Source organism: Schistocerca serialis, chromosome 7, assembly GCF_023864345.2.
Source record: "Schistocerca serialis cubense isolate TAMUIC-IGC-003099 chromosome 7, iqSchSeri2.2, whole genome shotgun sequence".
Lineage (NCBI taxonomy): Eukaryota > Metazoa > Arthropoda > Insecta > Orthoptera > Acrididae > Schistocerca > Schistocerca serialis.
This window is the reverse complement of record NC_064644.1, coordinates 196,083,879-196,106,435: the sequence shown is the minus strand read 5'-3', so window position 1 is coordinate 196,106,435 and position 22,557 is coordinate 196,083,879. Positions and strand designations below refer to the sequence as shown.

At 45.1% G+C, this 22,557-nt stretch overlaps 1 protein-coding gene across 1 annotated transcript in view; it reads left to right on the top strand.

Annotated features, from left to right (window-relative positions):
- Window positions 1-22,557, top strand: part of LOC126412336 (nose resistant to fluoxetine protein 6-like) — a 270,762-nt gene that overhangs the window by 171,904 nt on the left and 76,301 nt on the right. Inside the window, exons 8-9 of the mRNA XM_050081879.1 lie at window positions 51-219; window positions 10,576-10,769. Coding sequence (XP_049937836.1) covers window positions 51-219; window positions 10,576-10,769 — 363 coding nt within the window. The remainder of the gene's footprint in view (window positions 1-50; window positions 220-10,575; window positions 10,770-22,557) is intronic.

The window sequence follows — 22,557 nt, the reverse complement described above, 5'->3', positions numbered from 1 at the left end:
TCAGCAGCGAGGCGTGGCTCTCAGCTGCTCGGTGTTTTGTCTGCCGGCAGGCTGACGCCGTCGTACGCGGCGACTGTGGCGGTGGCGTCGACGCTGGCCCCGCACGCCGGCCGCGGCCCGCTGTGGTCTCGGCTGCTGGGCTGGGACCGGCGCGCCTGCCGCAGCCACTGGTGGGCCAACATGCTCTACGTCAACAACTACGTGCACGCCGACGACACGGTGAGTCCTCCAGCAGCACACCTCTTCTCTGGCCTGTACATCTCTTCGACTTTTCCTCTCATTCGACCTCGTCCCTTCCATGTGTGTCACCTCTGTGGTTCACACTGCACCTGGAATTTCTCTCTTTCGATGACTCCTTCAACTCTCCACTAACAATAGAAGTAAACACCCCACGGTTCACCGGTTTTGGTCATCTTCGCATGACTGAAGAGCAGAAATGGAAAACATTCTAAGTGCCAAATCTTACAACACTACATCTACATCCATACTCCACAAGCCACCTGACGGTGTGTGGCGGATGGTACCCTGAGTACCTCTATCGGTTCTCCCTTCTATTCCAGTCTCGTATTGTTCGCGGAAAGAAGGATTGTCGGTATGCCTCTCTGTGGGCTCTAATCTCTGATTTTATCCTCATGGTCTCTTCGCGACATACAAGTAGGAGGGAGCAATATACTGCTTGACTCCTCGGTGAACGTATGTTCTTGAAACTTCAACAAAAGCCCGTACCGAGCTACTGAGCGTCTCTCCTGCAGAGTCTTCCACTGGAGTTTATCTATCATCTCCGTAACGCTTTCGCGATTACTAAATGATCCTGTAACGAAGCGCGCTGCTCTCCGTTGGATCTTCTCTATCTCTTCTATCAACCCTATCTGGTACGGATCCCACACTGCTGAGCAGTATTCAAGCAGTGGGCGAACAAGCGTACTGTAACCTACTTCCTTTGTTTTCGGATTGCATTTCCTTAGGATTCTTCCAATGAATCTCAGTCTGGCATCTGCTTTACCGACGACCAACTTTATATGACCATTCCGTTTTAAATCACTCCTAATGCCTACTCCCAGATAATTTATGGAATTAACTGCTTCCAGTTGCTGACCTGCTATATTGTAGCTAAATGATAAGGGATCTTTCTTTCTATGTATTCGCAGCACACTAAACTTGTCTACATTGAGATTCAATTGCCATTCCCAGCACCATGCGTCAATTCGCTGCAGATCCTCCTGCATTTCAGTACAATTTTCCATTGTTACAACCTCTCGATATACCACAGCATCATCCGCAAAAAGCCTCAGTGAACTTCTGATGTCATCCACAAGGTCATTTATGTATATTGTGAATAGCAAATTTGTATCACTGAACACTTCAGCTTTGTCACAGAACAGACTTCTAACATGCACCGCATGTCTACGTGTTTAATGATAGAAATATGGTGGAAATGCAACACGTAAATTTGTATCACTGAGCACTTCAGCTTTGTCACAGGACAGACTTCTAACATGCACCGCATATTTACGTGTTTAGCGATAGAAATATGGTGGAAATGCTATCAGTGACAAATCTGAAGCGCTCAATTATGCAAGTTGACGTGTGCAATGACTGAATGCGGCGAAAACTACAAACGTTGTCTGCTGGACGAAAAATATGAAAACAAGTACTGCAAAGCGACATTTCACGTGGTTTACATCAGAATGCAAATCTGTCACTCAGCCATCTTGCGACGTACTTATAATTATGTATTATTTATATTTTAGGATAACTAATCAGTAAAACACGCAGCACATATTGTAAAGCCGTCTGACAATGAATCGTAATGATTCGAAACCGGTAACGGTACCTTTCGAATAAAGGAAGTTAACATAAATTTGTGGCTGGTTGCTGTCTCAACAACATCAACATTTGTCTTCAAATAACAGGCACGTTCTCCAACCATGTCATCATATGACAAAATCGCACCAAATCTTACATTTGTTAAAGGAATCAAACCATAATGTATCTGTTTTTGTATACGACTTATATTGCCGGGAAAAAAAATTAGTTCACCCTCTTAGTGGTTTCCAATTCACTCAAGATTTATTATTGCAACAGTGCATATGGAGTACATTCAATGATTGCATTTACAGATCAATAGCACAAGCGGTACCAGTTAATGACCCATGCTGAAACATCCATATTGCTATGTGGTGTAACCTCGACGGGCAGCGATGCAGGCGCTGATCGTACAGGTGGCGAACCCACTGTTCTGGGATACGTTATGCCACGCCTGCTCGACAACTTCACGTAATTCTGTAAGACTTGGTGGTTGACGAGTTGTGCGATTCACTTCTCATCCCATCGTATCACACACGTGCTCGATTGGAGACAAGTGCAGAGATCATGTTGGCCAGGGAAGTTGCTGCACATCTTGCAGAGCATAAGGCCTGGGGAGGCTCCATTGTGTCTTGGACGAATGCACTCTAAGAGAGAGCGCTCAGAAGATCTACATCCCATGTGTAGACAACCGTCCATCTTCCAACTGATCCTCTGACGTCACCACTCGAGCAGTGCACGTCGATGCTGTGTCATGAGTACAAGGTGGGCCGGAGGTGTGCCTGCCCGTTGGTCCACTGCTAATAGCCGCTTCGTGACGGTTCGTGTTGACACGTCTGGGCTCACAAGGACTCTTATCTGTGCTGTGGCAGCTGTACGATCTGCCACTGCTGCCCTTGGAATACCACGATCCTGGCGAGCGTCTGTCATGTGTGGAAGTCAGGCAACTCATCTTCGGATGTGAGAATGTTCATATGGCCAATGAAACCAGCATCGTTCCGTAACTGACGCAGCACGCCCAATTAGTGCGGCAATTCTCCGAAAGGACCATCCCACCACTCGGACGGCCACAATTTGACCCCTTTCAAACTCGCTCAGTTGGCGGTAGGAAGCATGAGAGTAACTGTATGGCATGGTTGCCTGCTTGCTTCACACGTTTGCACCACACTGAGCCTTGTGGCTGTGATCATTTCCGATTAAAGGGTAGACAGAGATGGTGCTCTACCAGGTATACCACTGCCACCGAGCGAGGTGGAGCAGTGGTTAGCACACTGGACCCGCATTCGGGAGGGCGACGGTTCAATCCCGCGTCCAGCCATCCTGATTTAGGTTTTCCGTGATTTCCCTAAATCGCTCCAGGCAGATGCCGGGATGGTTCCTTTGAAAGGGCACGGCCGACTTCCTTCCTTAGTACGATGAGACCGATGACCTCGCTGTTTGGTCTCTTCCCCCAAACAACCCAACAACCTATACCACTGCTCTATCTGTTGGCGGACGACGTTGAAAACGTTATCAATACATTTTAGGTCCCCCATCATATGCCATATGATGTCATCGGATAAAAATCGATGTTGTCTTTTCAGGTATACTAATTTTTTCCGGCAGGGTATTTGTGTTTCACACAAAATGCAACGTAATAATGCTACTCGCCTCATCACTGCTAACCATAACGAGACAATTGAGAAAATATACAACTTATTAAGAACTTCCTGAGTATCATACCACGAAGCGGCCTGGTTCTAAGTTACAACAAGAAAGCGTGTCTGTCAAGTGCTGTTACTACAGAGACACTATGTTCTATGATGATAATACAAGTACAGAAATAGCAGCAGTAAAGTTTCAACTAGTGGAACAAAAACTATCTCACATTTCTTTCAAATATTTTACAAGAGAATAAGAAAATTATATTTAAAAATTCTCAAAGTATTCATTTCTGTTTCTTACAAACCTCCGTTCTTGGGGTCAGGTATTTCAAAGTTTACTTTAGAACTCTCTGTGATACTGAGAGAGAAATGGCAACACTGTCAACAGGTCTTTCTGTTTTGCTACCGATAAACATGGCTGGTCTTTCAGATGAAACATGGCACGAGGTACATTAGCCATGGTCTCTCGTCTTTTGAATACATTGACAGTTTGTAATTGTTCTGTTTCAGAGTAAGTAACCGGTATTTCAGATGGATAAGCATGAGACAATTTGATGGTCATCTGGAGATCTTACACGCCTGCATTGAGACCAACGTTTCAGCAGCGTCTTTAAAATCAAAGAAGTCTGTAGTGTGCACTGGAAATACATGGGATGAGTTCATAGCTCTAGCTGGCTCATCAATCTTGCGTAAATCTTGCGGTACAAAGACCTTGCTAACTTTTATATTCTGCGCCGTTTAAGGCGCAGTGAGCGCACAGCCCTGGTAAACAATGTAGAACAGATTTATTATAAAGCACGTAAAATGAAGTTCCTCTTTGAAGACAGACAACTACAAGAACTGTTTGGAATAGTTCGTGATAAACACTGAATTTAAACAAGTTCGTAAGTAGGCAGATGATCCCAATGACAGGCAAAGTCAACAGACTTACATTCACTTTGAAAGTAGGCTGGTGGCGCTCAACTGCCTCCTGTCAGCTTAGTGAGGTCCATGATCGTTGACTTATCTTCTGCGGTGTGGACCCCACTCCTCGTCTGGACCCTGCTGGGAAGGGCTACTTGCATACTAAAGGAGTGAGAAGAAGTGCTGGTTGATAGGGCGAAAGATCCATACGCAGCACATTCCCCCTGTCTCAAAGTCCCAGAATGTTCAAAATGTTCAAATGTGTGTGAGTTCTTAAGGGACCAAACTGCAGAGGTCATCGGTCCCTAGACTTACACACTACTTACACTAACTTATGCTAAGAACAGCACACACACCCATGCCCGAGGGAGGACTCGAACCTCCGGCGGGAGTGACATGGCGCCTCCAAACGAGCGTCCAGTCCGCGCGGCCCCAGAATGTGCTTGCTTCCCTGCCGGTCGCTGGTAGAACTGGTGAACTAGGTGGAATGGGGTCGATATCTACAGGTGTGAGTGCCTGTGCCTGGTAAGAGCTGACCTCGCTGAAAGTTGAAGCATGCAAAACCTGTTGAGGCGGCAGCTGGTCGGTGATTTCAACAGCCCTGGGAGGCGGTAGACCTGCTCTGGAAAGAAAAGGGGGCTGTGAAAGAGCAGCTGTAGGACGCGTTGGCGTTTTCTGGGGTTGCACCTGCTTGATACGTTTGCAGCGCATGGAGCCGGTGTCTAATTGCACTTCCAACATGGCCTGACTAGTTCCGTTGCCCAGTATCGATGGTTTTTGGAAAAAACCGGCGCCCAGACCTTATCCATGATTGCGTACATGAAGTGTGTGACTGCCAAGGTGGAGGTGCAGCTCTGTTTGGATAAAGTATGGAGAGTTGCGAATGGTGGGGTCATCTGAGGAGCTTCTTGGCTGGGCTGGCACTGCCTTGATCGATGGAGCGATGTGATGCAAGAAAAGAGATTAGGGCTTCGTCTAAATCATTGTGGTAGTACAGTTTTGCCACTTGTGACTTGACAGTGCAGACAAATATTTCAGCCAGTGCATTGGACACTGCACTAAGGAGATACCGTTGATGAGACATAAAGTTTAAAACTGAGGAGACGTGAAATGGGGCCATTGTCGGTGACTCGTTCTTGGGAGACCTTCTATAGAAAATATTCTTGCCGGTGCCTGAGCCTAAACCGACAACTCTAAACCAGGAATAGCCTAAAATGAGGTTCAAAAGTCCTAATGGATTTGTGACCAAGGTGAGAACATATCTGGCCAGCTGAAATATCGTTGAGCCTTTGCTGCCTGTTTACTCTGGCTAGTACCAACGTTGCCACCATGTTGGCAATGTCAGTGTCAACCCCACGCCAATATACAGTTCGCTGAGCCAACAACTTTGTTAGGACGATCCCCGTGTCCCTCGTGGATGAGTGACAATATGCAGTGTCGAAGGGCGTGTGGAACCACGGTGCGGGGGCTACCAATATCCCCTCCAGTAAGAGGATGTTTTTAAGGGTTAATAACTGGTCGCGCCTGTACCAAATTGTTTGGGCTTCTGAGTGGTTCAGGTGTTTGCAATTCGCCAGCCAACCGTGGTTCATGAGACAGAACACTTCTCGAATGACCACATCCTCAGATGAATGGTGGGTGATAATTTTCATGTCTAAGGGAAAGGTTGCTACTGCTTCTTCTCCCTCTGCATCCATGTGGAAACAGACCTCTCATGCTGCAGCAAATTATAGATCCTGACCCACCGCAGTCTGAAGGCGACGTCAGCATTGATGTATTGAGCATGGAACAATACCTAATGTCGTAGGTGTAGCCAGACAAAACAATACCCACCGCTGAAAATGATCGTGACCGAAATATTTGCATTGGCTTTGAACAAAGGTGAGAGACTTTATGATTTGACAATGGTGTGACTAGTCGACCATACAAACAGTCCGAAATTTTTTGAGGGCAAACACATTACCTCGACTGCAGACAACCTTGCAGTGGAGCAACCACAGCTATGAGTATTCATCTTGGGTATTAATAATCGCTTCAGTTGTATTTTGGTCCTTTATTTCTGTACCACTACATGTTTCGTGGCGTTAAAGCATCTTCGGGAGACATACGATTAAAACATGAATGTATGACAGAGCACGCGGCCGCATTCCCTGTACGCGGTTCCATGTAGACTGGAGGGCCTATCACTATGACAAGATTTGTTTTGGATCCATCCACTATATTGGAATTTGGCAGTTTTTAATCCATGACATACCGTCTTTTAGCAATGTTTTGTGTTTGACTGACAATGAATGTTGGAAAAAAAATTTTCCTCTCTAATGTTTTAAACATATGTCACTTGAAGATGTGGCTTTAACGCCAGGAAACCGGTAGTGGTACAGTAATAAAGGACCAAAATACAGCTATAGTGATTATTAATACCCAAAACATTAGTTAGACTCTCTTTTTTTTATATCTGGGCTATAGCTGCGTTGGGCCAGTGTTAAGGTTTTCGAAATAAATGCAGTAGGGTGCCCCACACCACCGACTTCGTGTGACAGCACCTCGCTGAAACCACAGACGGATGCATCAGCTGCTCCAGTTAATGACATGGACAGGTTGTAGACCATAATGTATGTTGGCTGAAGAAGAGCTTATTTTAGATCGCTGAAGGCTTTGTCGCATGTGGTAATGCAGTTCTATTTTACTTGTTTTCGTTACAAATTATGCAGCGGTTCCGCTATGTCTGCTGGATGAGGAATGAATTGAATCTAGTAATTTAGTTGGTCCAAAACGAATTGAAGCTGTTTAGTGTCCTTAGGGACCAGAAGTTTCTGGACAGCTTGGATGTAGTGTAATGTGGGCTCTATTCCCAAGGCACTTAAGACATGACCTAGATGCTCCACTTGAGACACCAAACAATAGTTTCTGCCTTTGTAACATTTGAAACTGGCTTACTGGAGCACAACAAAAAGGGCATCTAAGTGAGTTGTTAAAGCCTGTGCATTTTTCCTTGTGACAATAATATCGTCCAGATAGTTCGCTATTTTGGGAACCTCCCAATCAGATTTTCTAATGCCTTTGAAATATAGCTGAGGGTCTGGCAATGTCAAATGGGAGACCGTTACAGCAGAAGAGGCCAGTTGGGGTCTTGATCACCAAAATGCATTGCAATTCCTGTTCCAGCAGCAGTTGAAGGTAAGCATCTCGCAAGTCCATCTTCCCGAAAATCTTGTCTCCTGTAAGGCTTAATAAAAAGTTTTGGACTGTTGAGATGGGTTAGGCACTGATGACAGGCTGGGATTTAATGGTGACCGTGAAATCTCTGCAAATCCTAAGTGACCCATTTGCATTCTTAATAACAATGATGGAGGTGGCACACTTTCTGTTAGGTACTGTCGTCAAGATGCTTTCCTGTTGCAGGCGTTGTTGCTCGGAATCTAGCTCTTCCTGGAGTGCAAAAAGAACGTTTCGTGTCTTGAAGAAATAGGACGTGGCTGTTGGGCGTAGGGTGACATCAGTCTCAAACCTTGTGGTGTTGGTAGAAGGTTGAGAAGAATCTGACTCCTGTTTGGTGCATAAGTCACAGATACAGCAGATAGCTGTTGATGGCTGGATGCTGTTAGCTAATCCATCGGCATCCAGGCCCAAGGCGTTAAAAATGTCCAAACGAAGGAAATTTATGGCCCCTCCGAGTTAACCACAGATGCGTCATTACTGCAGAGTTGTCTGGAGAATTTCTGAAGCAGAGACGAGCCTAGACACTGATAAGTTTCCCAAACTATGATAGTCATGGAAGAACCCAGATAAATTTGGAAAAGCTCAGGACTGACATTGACTTCCAATGTGAGAATTAAGAGTCAGTCAAAACAGGGACTACAACTTGCACGTGCAACACCTCTGGATTCGAGAAATTCGGGCAGTTCATCAAATCCTGGATTCAGGGGCTCCACATTCATCTTGAGGGCGATTGACAGACTTTCACTGTGTGTCCCATTCTGCCACAGGAGTAGAATTTGCTACGGTAGTAATAGCACAGTTGCCTTGGGTGCATTATAAAGCAATTGCTACGTGAGAATAACTGCCATGGCTGTCACACACCTGCAGGAAGTTTGCGACTCAGTTTGGTGTGAAGGCCATGGTTGCGGCTGGGACCCGCGAGTTGGGCAGGCAACAAACACTAGTGAAGGATCCTGCAATGTCACAGACGATCTAAGAGATTGTTCAAAAGCCATAGTAATAAGGAGGCAAATCTGCAGCGTGGGCAGTAACTGAGAAGTTCATTTAGCGACTGGAAGAGGATCACGTCCCGGATAGGGAAGTTGCGTAAGATTGTTTACGTTTAGAACTGCTATATTGGAAGCGGCAGTCTCCGGACAAACCTGTAACCGTTGAGAGGACGAAGGCTAAAAAACTTACCGCGCGCTGCTGAGCATCACCTGTGTTGGAATTGCAGAGGCGCCATCTGGAAACCTTTCACCAGCGCATCAATGCGGGACAACTAGTTGGAATGTTCTGGACTGGATGTGGTAATGGCAGCCATCTTCTCTACCATTGCGTGCATGCCCTGTGGTATGAGTCACACGCACACAAACATAGCCTACATGGTATATGTGCAACACTCAGATCACAGAAAATTATTTCGTCGCCACTTGTCGTATACTGCACCAGTTGATGCACCAAGAGAACACAGCCCAGGTAAACGGTGTAGATGAGGTTTATTACGCTGAAGAGCCAAAGAAACTGGTACTCCACCTAATATCGTGTAGGGCCCACCGAGCACGTAGAAGTACCTGAATGTGACGTGGCAGGTACTCAACTAATGTCTGAAGTAGTGCTGGAGGGAACTGACACCATGAATCCTGCAGGGCTGTCCATAAATTCGTAAGAGTTCGAGGGAATGGAGATCTCTTCTGAACATCATGTTGCAAGGCATGCCAAATATGCTCAATAATGTACATGTCTGTGGAGTTTGGTGGCCAGCGGAAGTGTTTAAACTCAGAAGAGTGTTCCTGAAGCGACTCTAACAATTCTGGCCGTGTGGAGTGTCGCATTGTCCTGTTGGAATTGCCCAAGTCCGTCGGAATGTACAATGGACATGAATGGATGCAGGTGATCAGACATGATGCTTACCTACGTGCCACCTGTCAGAGTCGTATCTAGACGAATCAGGGGTCCCACATCACTCCAACTGCACACATCCCACACCATTAGAGTGCCTCCAACTGTTTGAGCAGTCCCCTGCTGACATGCAGGGTCCATGGATTCATGAGGTTGTCTCCATACCTGTACATGTCCATCCGCTCGATACAATTTGAAACGAGACTCGTCCAACTTGGCAACATGTTTCCAGTCACCAAGAATCCAATCTTGGTGTTGACTGGCCCAGACGAGTCTTAAATCTTTGTGGCGTGCAGTCATCAAGGGTACACGAGTGGGCTTTCAACTCTGAAGGCCAGTGTCTATGGTATTTCATTCAATACCATAAGGGTTAAGTACGGATTTGGCATGGTTAATTGTAAGGGGTGGCCTGATGCCCTTCCTGCCGCCACCCCATACCCCCTGGGACGGAATTAATGTACCCCAGCAGTCTGCATCAAGTGTAAATCGTGAAATAGTGTGAATGTGTTTCAAATGTCTGCGAGTCGTGTAACTGAGGTGGGACGTGGGGACCAGCCCAGTATTCACCTAGTAGGCTGTGGAAAACCGCCTAAAAACCACATCCAGGCTGGCCGGCACACCGGCCGTCCTCGTTAAGCTGCCGGGCAGATTCGACCCAGGGCCAGCGCGCCTATCCGGGTCCAGGAAGCACCACATTAGCACTCTCGGCTACCCTGGCGAGTATGAAATTTGTTATTAATAACCCACCCCAATTCAAAAATAACAGCAAAGTGGATTCCTACGAGACTAGAAGAAAAGATGATCTTCACTATTCTGGGCTAAACCTGACATTGGCACAGAAAGGGGTGAATTATGCGGCCACAAAATTCGTTGGTCATTTACCAAATAGCATTAAGAGTCTGACAGATAACCAACCAGCATTTAAAAACAAATTAAAAGAATTTCCGAGTGACAGCTCCTTCTAGTCAACAGATGAATTTTTAGACATGAACTAATAATTATAAGAAAAAGGAATATATCGTGTAAAATTTTTTTTGTTGAATTGACACATTGCACATCATTACGAAATGTAGTATTCATGATCTGTGGAACAAGTATTAACGTAACGCAATGTTGTTTCCAGTGCCTGCTGCACACGTGGTACCTGGCGACGGACACGCAGCTGTTCGCGGTGTTCCTGGTGGTGCTGGCGGCGGTGTGGCGCTGGCCGCGGGCCGCCCCCCACCTGCTGGCCGCCTGTGCTGCCCTCTCCTGCCTCGTGCCGGCGCTCGCTGCCTACTTCCTCCAGCTGGACCCCACGCTGCTCAGTCTGCCAGAGTGAGTTTTTAGATTGACTAGATTAGATTAGATCAATTACTTATTCCATAGAACCATAAAAGAGGGAATCATCCTTGTGTGGAACATGTCAGATAAACACATTACAAACATGAAATTAGAAAAACTTCAGTTTCATTAATTTTAATGATCCTCAGTCAATAAACAGTAAAATTATGTACAGGAATTAAATTTAAACTTCTAATATTTACAGGTTTAATATTTACATCTGCTTTCATTAAATCCATCATTCATACACTTGCTAGTTTCTTGGCTATTACACCCAGTATTGCCAAAATTAAAGAAAATTATTCATTTCAGTGATCCTCAGTTAAGAACAGTCAGATTATGTACAATTTTTAAAATTAAACTTACAATATTTACAGACTTTAGACTTACATCTGTTTTCCATAAATCCATCATTCACACAGTCGGTAGTTACTTGGCTGTTAAACCAAGTATTGTCAAAAATTAAAAGTATAATAAATTTTCATTAAAATGGTCTACTGCACCTGTTAAGAAACTCATGGATAGAATACAGGGAATTGGCCACCAAAAATTCTTTTAAATTATGTTTGAATTGTGCCTTGTCTGAAACTAAACTCTTAATGGTTGCTGGTAACTTATTGAAAATATGCGTTGCTGAATACTGGACTTCTTTCTGGACAAGAGTAAGTGATTTTAAATCTTTATATATGTTGTTCTTATTCCTAGCATTGATACTGTGTTCTAAGCAGTTAGTTGAAAAAAAGGATGTATTATTTACAACAAACTTCATTAAGGAATAAATACACTGAGATGCTGTGGTTAATATGCCCAATTCTTTTAATAGGCATTGACATGATGTTCTTGGATTTACACTACTCATTACTCTTATTATACGCTTCAGTACTCTAAAATTTTTATCTCAGTTTGTGGAGTTACCCCAAAATATGATACCATATGACATAATGGAGTGAAAAAAAGTAAATTATGCCAGTTTTTTTATATTTATATCTCCTATGTCTGACATCATTCGCATTGCAAACACAAACTTGTTAAGGCGCTTTAGCAGTTCGTTAGTATGTTGCTCCCAACTGAATTTATTATCAAGTTGTAATCCCAAGAATTTTACATTCTCAACTTTTCCTATTTCCATGTTATCATATTTTATACACACATCAGAAGGAAATCTCTTGGAAGTTCTGAACTGCATATAGTGGGTCTTTTCAAAGTTTAATGACACTGAATTGGCTATGAACCACTTATTAATGTCAGCAAAAATTTGATTAGCCGCCCTTTCTAAATTTATATTTGATTTACTATTTATTTACAACAAACTTCATTAAGGAATAAATATACTGAGATGCTGTGGTTAATATGCCCAATTCTTTTAATAGGCATTGACATGATGTTCTTGGATTTACACTACTCATTACTCTTATTATCTGCAAATAAGACAAACTTGGCATCTGGTAATGTAACAGATGACAGGTTATTAATGTACACAAGAAACAGTAGTGGACCTAGTATGGAACCTTGGGGAACACCACATGTAATTTCTTCCCAGTCAGATGATGTCTGATTGCCTACTGCTGAAGTGTTACGTAATGACACCCTTTGTTTTCTGTTAGTAAGATATGACTGAAACCACTGGACTCGCATTCGGGAGGACGACGGTTCAATCCCGTCTCCAGCCATCCTGATTTAGGTTTTCTGTGATTTCCCTAAATCGTTTCAGGCAAATGCCGGGATGGTTCCTTTGAAAGGGCACGGCCGATTTCCTTCCCAATTCTTCCCTAACCCGAGCTTGCGCTCCGTCTCTAATGACCTCGTTGTCGACGGGACGTTATACACTAACCACCACCACCACCACCACCACTGAAACCACTTTGCAGCACTACCAGTCATGCCATAATATTTTAATTAATAATAAATATGAGTCAACTCTTCTTCTCCCACTGCTCAAAATTCCTTCCTCTTACATCGCCAGACTGCTCCTATCAAGTCTAACCCTTGTTAAAATATACGTGCAAAAACAAAAACTACTTACGTGTTTGGGGTAAACCATTTTATTTTTCGACATCGTCTCCTTTTAGACACTTCGTCCAACGCTGTTCTAATTTGTTGATCCCTTCCGAATAATAACAATTGTCCAAGTCTGCAAAATAGCGATCCTTTGCTGCAATCACCTTTCGTTTGAATAAAATCTTTGTCCCGCCAGCCATTTCTTCAAATTGAGGAACAAACAGTGGTCCGAGGGAGCCAAGTCTGGAGAATAGAGGGTATGTGAAACGAGTTGGAATCCTATTTTGAATAATTTTGCTACCACAACTACTGAGGTGTGTGCTGGTTCATTGTCGTGATGGAAGAGGACTTTTTTGCGGTCCAATCGTCGACGTTTTTCTTGCAGGTCGGTTTTCAAACGGTCCAATAACGATGAATAATATGCACCTGTAATAGCTTTACACTTTTCCAGATAGTCGATGAGTATTATCCCTCGCGAATCCCAAAAAACAGTCGCCATAACATTTCCGGCAGAAGGAATGGTCTTCGCCTTTTTGGTGCAGATTCTCCCTTGGTAATCCATTGTTTAGATTGTTGTTTGGTCTCAGGAGTATAGTAATGAATCCATGTTTCATCCACAGTGACGAAACGACGCTTGAAGTCCTGCAGGTTTCTTCCTGAACAGCTGCAAACCATCCTTGCAACACTTCACACGATTCCGTTTTTGGTCAAGCGTGAGCAATCGCGGAACCCTTCTTGCAGATAGCTTTCTCATGTTCAAATGTTTATGCAAAATATTATGTACCCTTTCATTCGTGATGCCCACAGCACTAGCAATCCCACGCACCTTAACTCTTCTGCCATCCATCACCATATCACGCATTTTATTAGGCGTCCAGAACGTTCAGCAACACTAGTGCCGATATGACCACTCCTAAAATTTTGAAAGCACTTATAAACTGTTCTAATCGAAGGTGCAGAGTCACCGTAATGTTTATCAAGCTCCTCTTTAGTCTCTTGAGGCGTTTTGCCTTTCATAAGGTAATGTTTAATCACCACACTAAATTCTTTTTCTTCGATTTTATGACATTCACTCGACTTCCTTGATTCAGCCGGCCGGAGTGGCCGAGCGGTTCTAGGCGCTACAGTCTGGAACCGCGCGACCGCTACGGTCGCAGGTTCGAATCCTGCCTCGGGCATGGATGTGTGTGATGTCCTTACGTTAGTTAGGTTTAAGTAGTTCTAAGTTCTAGGTGACTGATGACCTCAGAAGTTAAGTCCCATAGTGCTCAGAGCCATTTGAACCATTTGAACCTTAATTCACACGAATGCCAAACAGAAAGAAATAGGCCAATATGGCTGAAACTTGGTGTGCATTCTTTCCAAAGATGCTACTAACTAAACATGACCTCGATACGTGCCGCTGCTGGCATGTCTCGGACTTTGCACGGACTTTTCAAACGCCCCTCGCAAGTAATCCGTGTATATTATAAAAGTGTGGTTGTATACATGTTCCACATCTCCTAAACCACTGGATCGATTCTAACCAAATTTGGTACACATCTCATTTACTATCTGGAAGGAACCACTGAGGGGCAAGAGTCACCTAACTATAAAATGGGTGGGTTGTGGATGGACAAGAAGTGTAGCTCATGATGTGCAAACAGTCAGACAACACTGAGGTGACTGAAGTCATGGGATACCTCCTAATATCGTGTCGGACCTCCTTTGGCCTGGTGTAGTGCAGCAACTCGACGTGGCATGGACTCGACAAGTCCCCTGCAGAAATATTGAGTTATGCTCCTCTACAGCCGTCCACAATTGCGATAGTGTTGTTGGTGCAGATTGTTACGCACAAGCTGTTCTTTTCGTTATGTCCCATAAGTATGCGATGGTATTCACGTCGGGCCATGTGGGTGGCCAAATCAGTGCACGATTTGTCCATAATGTTCTTCAACTCAATAGCTAACATTGTGGTTCGGTGACATGGTGTATTGTCATCCATAAAAATGCTATCGTTGTTTGAGTACATGAAGTCCATGAACGGTTGCAAATGGTCTCCAAGCTGCCGAACGTAACCATTTCCAGTCAGTGATCGGTACATTCCTTGTAAACACAGCCCACGTCATTATGAAGTCGGCACCAACTTGCACAGTGCCTTGTTAACAACTTGGGCGCATACTTCGTGGGATCAACGCCACATTCGTATCCGACCATACGTTCTTGCTAGACTAAACCAGGACTCATCAGGTCACGGTTTTCCAGTTGCCTAGGGTCCAACCGATATGGCCATGAGTCCAGGAGAGGCGCTGCAGCGATGTCGTGCTCCCACAGACTATTAACGCCAAATGTCGCCGCACTGTCGTAAAGGATGCTTTCGTTGTACGTCCTACATTGATTTCTGCGGTTGTTTCACTCAGTTCTGCTAGTCTGATAGCGCTGATAACTCTACGCAAACGCCGCTACTCTCGGTCGTTAAGTTAAGCACGTCGGGCAGTGCGCTGTCCGTGCTGAGAGCTAATGCCTGAAATTTGGTATTCTGCAGACGCTTTTGACATTGCGGATCTCGGAGCATTGAATTGCCTAACGATTTCCGAAAAGGATGTCCCATGCGTCTAGCGCCAACTACTCTTAAACGTACCAAGACCGTCCATTCCCGCCATACGGCTATAATCACGTAGGAAACCTTTTCACATGAATCGCCTGAGTACCAATGACAGCTCCGGCAATGCGCTGCCCGTTTATACCTTGTGTGCGTAACACTACCGCCGTCTGTATATGTGCATATCGCTATGCCATGACTTTTGTTACTTCATTGTACATTCATCCAGTATCTGAGAATCAGAGCACTTGCAAAAATCTTTACATATAATTTCAAACCGTTAAAAACATTTCTCTCTGACAACAACAAAATGCAGGCAGCAAAAATGATTATTACTTACTACAGTTTACCTGTTCGTGCAGTGATGCTACCGTATCAGGCATGACCTTTCCATTTATTACTTCTTTACTAATAGCTCTATTCGCAACACGTTTTGCAAACAGTATTAACATATACCACAAAACGTAACTCCAAAATTATAGCATTGTACGACACATAGTTCAGGAGATATGACGTCATAAACACTGAGATGCGTGAAAAACTGCCGCGTCATGTATGACGTTTTAACTGATTGCTTCTTTACTACTAACTCTATAAGCAACACATTTCGCAGACAGTGTCCACATATACCACATATACCAATGGATGTACCTGCAAAATGACTCTAAGCTCTGAAGTTAGGACGTCATAACTGCATGAAAACGGAAGTCCAGAACGAAATTCGCTAGAAATACAGGTGAAATATGTGTACAAATAAGTGTAAAATATGTTAAATATATGTAATATATACGTTAAGTGTGCATATTAGGGACAAAGACGTCGGTAAAAAGCCTCTTCTAAATCCCTGGATCGATTCCAACCAAACTTGGTACACATATTACTATCTGGAAAGATGTACTGTGGGGCTAAGAACCAGCAACCTTCTATTGGGTGGGAGTGATAACGGTGAGAGAGGAGGTGGGAGGAGCAGATTGAAAACAGTGACAGAGGGGGGGGGGGGGGGGAAGAGGCACACAGATATGGCAGAGGAGAAATTGGACAGAGGAAGGAGGAGATGTACTGAGGTGGGAGGAGCAGACGAACAGCGAGAGGGGCAGGAGCAGATGGACAAAGAGAGGGGGAAGCAGCATGGAGAGGGAGAGGAGGAAGTGGACAGAGAGAGGGGGGAAAGGGGATTCAAAGAGAGCGTGGAGGAGGAGATGGACTAATAGAATTGGAATAGATACATATTTGGGCAACGGAGGGTACTCAGTAGCTTTATACGAATCATTAAACCGATCTGATTCAGGTAAAACTTAAAATATTATTAGAAATCATGATGCGTCTTTAAAAATGCGAATGACAATGGCGCTGCAGTCTGCTCTGTTAGCTCAAAATGCTCAAATGGCTCTAAACACTATGGGACTTAACATCTGAGGTCATCAGTCCCCTAGAACTTAGAACTACTTAAACCTAACTAACCTAAGGACATCACACACATCCATGCCCGAGGCAGGATTCGAACCTGCGACCTTATCGGTCGCGCGGTTCCAGACTGTAGCGCCTAGAACCGCTCGGCCACTTCGGCCGGCCTACTTGTAGTTCACGCTGAAAATGTAGCGTATGTCCCTACGATACAATCAACGTTTTATAAATTTCAATAAATGGCTTGCGGCTGTAGACTTATGAAGGAACTATTTCCAATTTTTGAACCTGAAATTTAAAATATTTTAATTGTTGTGCCAGCTCTAAATCCGCTGAAAGCAAGGGGAAACAACAGTCGTAATTTTTTCCCAGGGCATGCAGCTTTACTGTATGGTTAAATGATGATGGCGTCCACTTGTGTAAAATATTCCGGAGGTAAAATAGGCCCCCATTCGGATATCAGGACGGGGACTACTCAGGATGACGTCGCTATCAGGAGAAACAAAACTGGCGGTTTGCGGATCGGAGCATAGAATGTCAGATCCCTTAATCGGGCAGGTAGGTTAGAAAATTTAAAAAGGGAAATGAATGGGTTAAAGTTACATATAGTGGGAATTGGTGAAGTTAGGTGGAAGAAGGAACAGGAAAATTAAAGAGCCCGTTGGGGAAAGAGAAGTACCTGTATGAATATCAAGAGCTCAGATGGGAAACCAATCCCAAGCAAAGAAGGGAAAGCTGAAACGTGGAAGGAGTTTATAGAGGGCCTCTAAAGGGAGATTAACTTGAAAGCAATGTTATAGAAAGGGAAGTGAGCTTATGTGAAGATGAGATGGGAGATATGACACTACGAGCAGAATTTGACAGAGCACTGAAAGACCTAAGTCGAAACAAGGCCCCAGGAATAGACAACATTCTGTTAGATTTACTGAGATCCTTGGGAGGGCCAGCCATGGCAAAACTCTTCCATCTGGTGACAAATGTGTATGAGACAGGCCAAATACCTTTCGAATTCAAGAAAAATATAATAATTCCAATTCCAAAGAAAGCAGATGTGAAAATTACCGAACTACCAGTTTAACAAGTCACGGATGCAAAATATTAACACGAATCCTTTACAGAAGAATGGAAATACTAGCAGAAGCCGACCTCGGGGAAGATCAGTTCGGATTCCGTAGAAATGTAGGAGCACGCGTAGCAATAGTGACCCTACGACATATCTTACGAGATAGGTTATACGTTTATATCATTTGTAGACTTAGAGAAAGCTTTTGACTAGAATACTCTCTTTCAGATTCTGAAGGTGGCAGGTGTAAAATAAAGGGAGCGAAAGGCTATTTAGAATATTTACAGAAACCAAATTGTAGTATATTGAGCAAGCAGTAAAGGAAACAAAAGAAAAATCTGGAGTGGAAATTAAAATCCAGGGTGAAGAAATAAAAACCTTGAGGTTTGCCGATTACATTGTAATTCTATTAGAGACATCAAAGGACTTGGAAGACCAGTTGAACGGAATGGACAGTGTCTTGAAAGGAGGATATAAGAGGAACATCAACAAAAGCAAAACGAGGATCATGGAATGTAATCGAATTAAGTTTAGACAAGAAGAGAATAAAACCTTTTGCAAAGTGGTGCTGCAGAAGAATGCTGAAGATTAGATAGGTAGGTCACGTAACTCATGAGAATACTGAATAGAATTGGGGAGAAGAGCAATTTGTGGCACAACCTGACTAAAAGAAGGGATCGGTTGGGAGGACACGTTCTGAGGCATCAAGGGATCACGAATTTAGTACTGGGGGGAAGCGTGGAGGGTAAAAATGGTATAGGGAGACCAAGATATGAATACACTAAACAGATTCAGAGGGATGCAACTTGCAGTAGTTACTCGAAGATGAAGACTCGTGCACAGGATAGAGTAGCATGGAGAGCTGCATCAAACCAGTCTTTGGACTGAAGACCCCAACAACACTACAACTCTAAATCCTTGGTGTGATGATGTTCCGACCGTAGTAAGATTTAAATTGTAAGGTCATTTTTCCCAGTAATAGATTGCTTCTGATGGAAAGAATAAACGTTCAAGAATATTTTAAATCAGCATAACAAGATTGTAGAATTTAACTCTCGTACAAAAAAATATAAAACCTCAGTCTAATCACATACACCATTAATGTAACGCTGGGCACTATTGGATTAATTGACACTTACTTCCACGCTGTACTTTATTGTGTTACCTTCTGTGCACGTATGTATTGTGTCAAAACTTCGTGGCAGATTAAACTGTGTGCCGGGTCTGATCTTAAACCCAGAACCTTTGTTCCCTGTGGGTCCGGGGGTAAGAATAGACCCAAGATATTCCTGCCTGTCGTAAGAGGCGACTAGAAGGAGTCTCACACTTTTCGGCCTATGTGTGATGGTCCCCAGTCGGGTTTGACCTCCATTCTTCAAAATTTTCCCGAAGAGCGAGCCAATTGGGGAAGGGCGCCTTTATGGTGCATCATGTCCATCATGCACAGAGACCTGTCGCATCCTTTATTGACATGGATCTACACTTCTGCTCATTCTCCAGCTGTTGGGCAAGGTCACCATCCTGGGTGTGTTTTCCTCCATCCACTGTGCAGTATCGTTTTCTACGCTGACGATGATAATGGACTTGTTTGCTTGTTTGCACCTGATATCCAGCACAGTAGCCAGTCCATTGTGTTGGGGACGCCGTGTACCTTGTTGGTTGTAGCCCCCGGACTACACAGGGATCGCTCTGCTGATGCCTGTGCCATATGCCACGTATGCCCCACATATGCACCATGTATGCCAAGGAGTAGGTGCCCGTCTCATTGGGGAATCGGGACTCCCAGCAATGGCCTTCCTGCCAGGTGGCCCTTGCTGACGCTGGGTGGCACCCATGGGGAGGGCCCCTGGTCAGAGTGGGTGGCGTCGGGGCGGATGACACGCCATGAAGCGTAGTATGTCATCTCTTGCTGGTGGTCAACCACCAGCAGTCTCTAAGTGGTCAAGGTCTAACTTCAATGCTAAGAAATACTGCCCAAAACCATTCCACTCCCTGTCCACACCATGGGAGGAATGCCAGCCTAAGGATGGCAGTGACCTTTGTTCACTCCGGTACCTCATATGTACGAGAGTTGACGGGGAATCTTTCCTGTCACTGAAGCCTCAATTTTTTGTGGTGTATTTAGAAGACAAGTTTGGAAAGGTGGAGGGCTTGTCCAAAATCCGGTCAGGGTCAGTCTTGATAAGAAGAGCAACCTCTGCCCAGTCATAGGCATTACTTGTTTGTGACAAGCTGGGGGATGTTTCTGTTTCCATCACACCCCATAAGAGCTTAAATATGGTCCAGGGTATTTTATTCCACAGCTGCAGGCCAACTTAGAGCGACGAGGTGTCCATTCGTCCAGCGTGTCCATTGGGGTCTGAGGGATAATCAGGTTGCCACCACTGCCTTCATCTTAGCCTTCGAGGATGAAACATTACCCAAGAAGGTCAAGGTGACGGTCTACCACTGTGATGTGAAACAATATATCCCTCCCCCTGATGCAATGTTTTAAGTGCTGGAAGTTCGGCCATATATCTTCCTGCTGTACTTCCAGCATGGGATGTCGAGATTGCGGACGTCCATCACATCCCAATACTCTATGTGCCCCGCCTCCCATCTGTGTCAACTGCTCACTGGACTGTATGATTCTACAGAAGGAAAATAATGTAATACAAGACCCTGGACCGACTGATCTACACTGAGGCTAAGAGAAAATATGAGAGGCTACATCCTGTGTGTATGACATCAACTTACGCCGTCGCTACATCAGTGGTTGTAGCACCTTCCATTCCGCTGTGTACAGTTGGCTCTCAGAGCCGTGGCTGAAACACCCACACATAGCTGGTTTTAGGGCTTCATGGTCCTCCTCAGTCTCTGAGACTGAATCAGTGAAACCGTCCCAGCCGGACAAACCTAAGGAGCAGCAGGAGAAACCAAAACAGAAAAAGACCCCCAAGAACCAAGGCACGGATGAAGTGGAGATTCTGCCGTCTGCTGAGGACTTAGATCTCGCTGGGCCCTCAGACACAATGGATGTTGATCGCACAGGTACTCATGCGGTGGCAGACCGCCTCATTGAGTGTTTCATGCCGTCCCAGTCTCACGATCACGTCATCCTCCAGTGGAATTGCAGCGGTTTTTTCCACCACCTGGCTGAGCTACGGCAACTGTTAAGCTTTACACCTGCTTCCTGCATTACCCTCAAGGAAACCTGGTTCCTGGCAATATGGACACCTGCCCGTCTTAGCTACAGGAGATATTACAAGAACTGTAGAGAATATAATAGAGCGTCAGGTGGAGTTTTCGTTTATGTCCTGGACTCAGTATGTAGCGAACCTGCGCTCCTTCCATCTCTTCTTCAAGTTGTGGCTGTCAGGATACGGACGATGCAGGAAATAACTGTCTGATACGTGTATCTCCCTCCAGATGGTGCAGTACCCCTGAACGTATTGGCTGCACTGATTGATCAACTCCCTAAATCTTTCCTACTCTTGGGACATTTTAATGGCAATAACCCCATGTGGGGTGGCACTGCGCTTACTGGTTGGGGTAGAGATGTCGAAAATTTACTGTCTCAACTCGATTCCTGCCTCTTAAATACTGGTGCCCCCACACATTTCAGTGTGGCACATGGCACATATTCGGTCACTGATCTTTCGGTTTGCAGTCCTGGCCTCCTTCCATCTATCCACAGGAGAGCACATGACGACTTGTGTGGTGGTGACCACTTCCTCATCTTCCTATCACTCCCTGGCGTCATTCCCACGGACGCCTACCCAGATGGGCTTACCACAAGGCAGACTGGGAAGCCTTCACCTCTGCTGTCACCGTTGAATCTCCCCCACATTGTGTCATCGATGTCCTGATTGAGCAGGTCACTACAACGATCGTTTCGAAGGCGGAAAACTCTATCCCTCGTTCTTTAGGATGCCCCCGGCGAAAGTCAGTACCTTGGTGGTCGCTGGAAGTCGCTGAGACAATCAAAGAGCGTCGGCGAGCTCTACAGCGACATAAGCGGCACCTTTCCCTAGAGCATTTAATAGCCTTTAAACAGCTCCGTGCCCGCGTTCGCCAGCTTATAAAAAGGCGGAACCAGGCGTGTTGGGAGAGGTATGTTCCGACCATTGTGTGCCATACATCACCTTCCCACGTCTGGATGAAGATCAAACGTGTTTTTAGGTACCAGACCCCAACAGGTGACCCTGGCGCTACAATCGATGGCGTGTTATCTACCGACGCAAACGCGATTTCCGAGCACTTTGCTGAGCACTATGCTCGAGCCTCTGCGTCGGGTAATTACCCCACAGCCTCTCGCACTCTCAAACGTCGGCTGGAAGAGAGAGTCCTCTCGTTCACTTCATGCCACAATGAACCCTATAACGCCCCATTTACAGAGTGGGAGCTGCTCAGCGCCCTCGCACATTGCACCGACACAGCTCCTGGGAAAGATCGAATCCACAGTCAGACGATTAAACATATCTCGTCCGACAACAATTGACACTCCTCGTCATCTTCAACCGGATCTGATGCGATGGCGCCTTTCCATCGCAGTGGCGGGAAGGCAGCATCATCTCAGTGCTGAAACCCGGTAAAAACCTGCTTGATGTGGATAGCTGTCAGCCCATCTTCCTCACCAACGTTCCTTGTAAACTTCTAGAACGTATAGTGAGCCGGTGGTTGTGTTGGGTCCTGGAGTCACGTGACCTACTGGCTTCATGCCCGGGCGGTTTCCGCCAGTGTCGCTCTACCGCTGA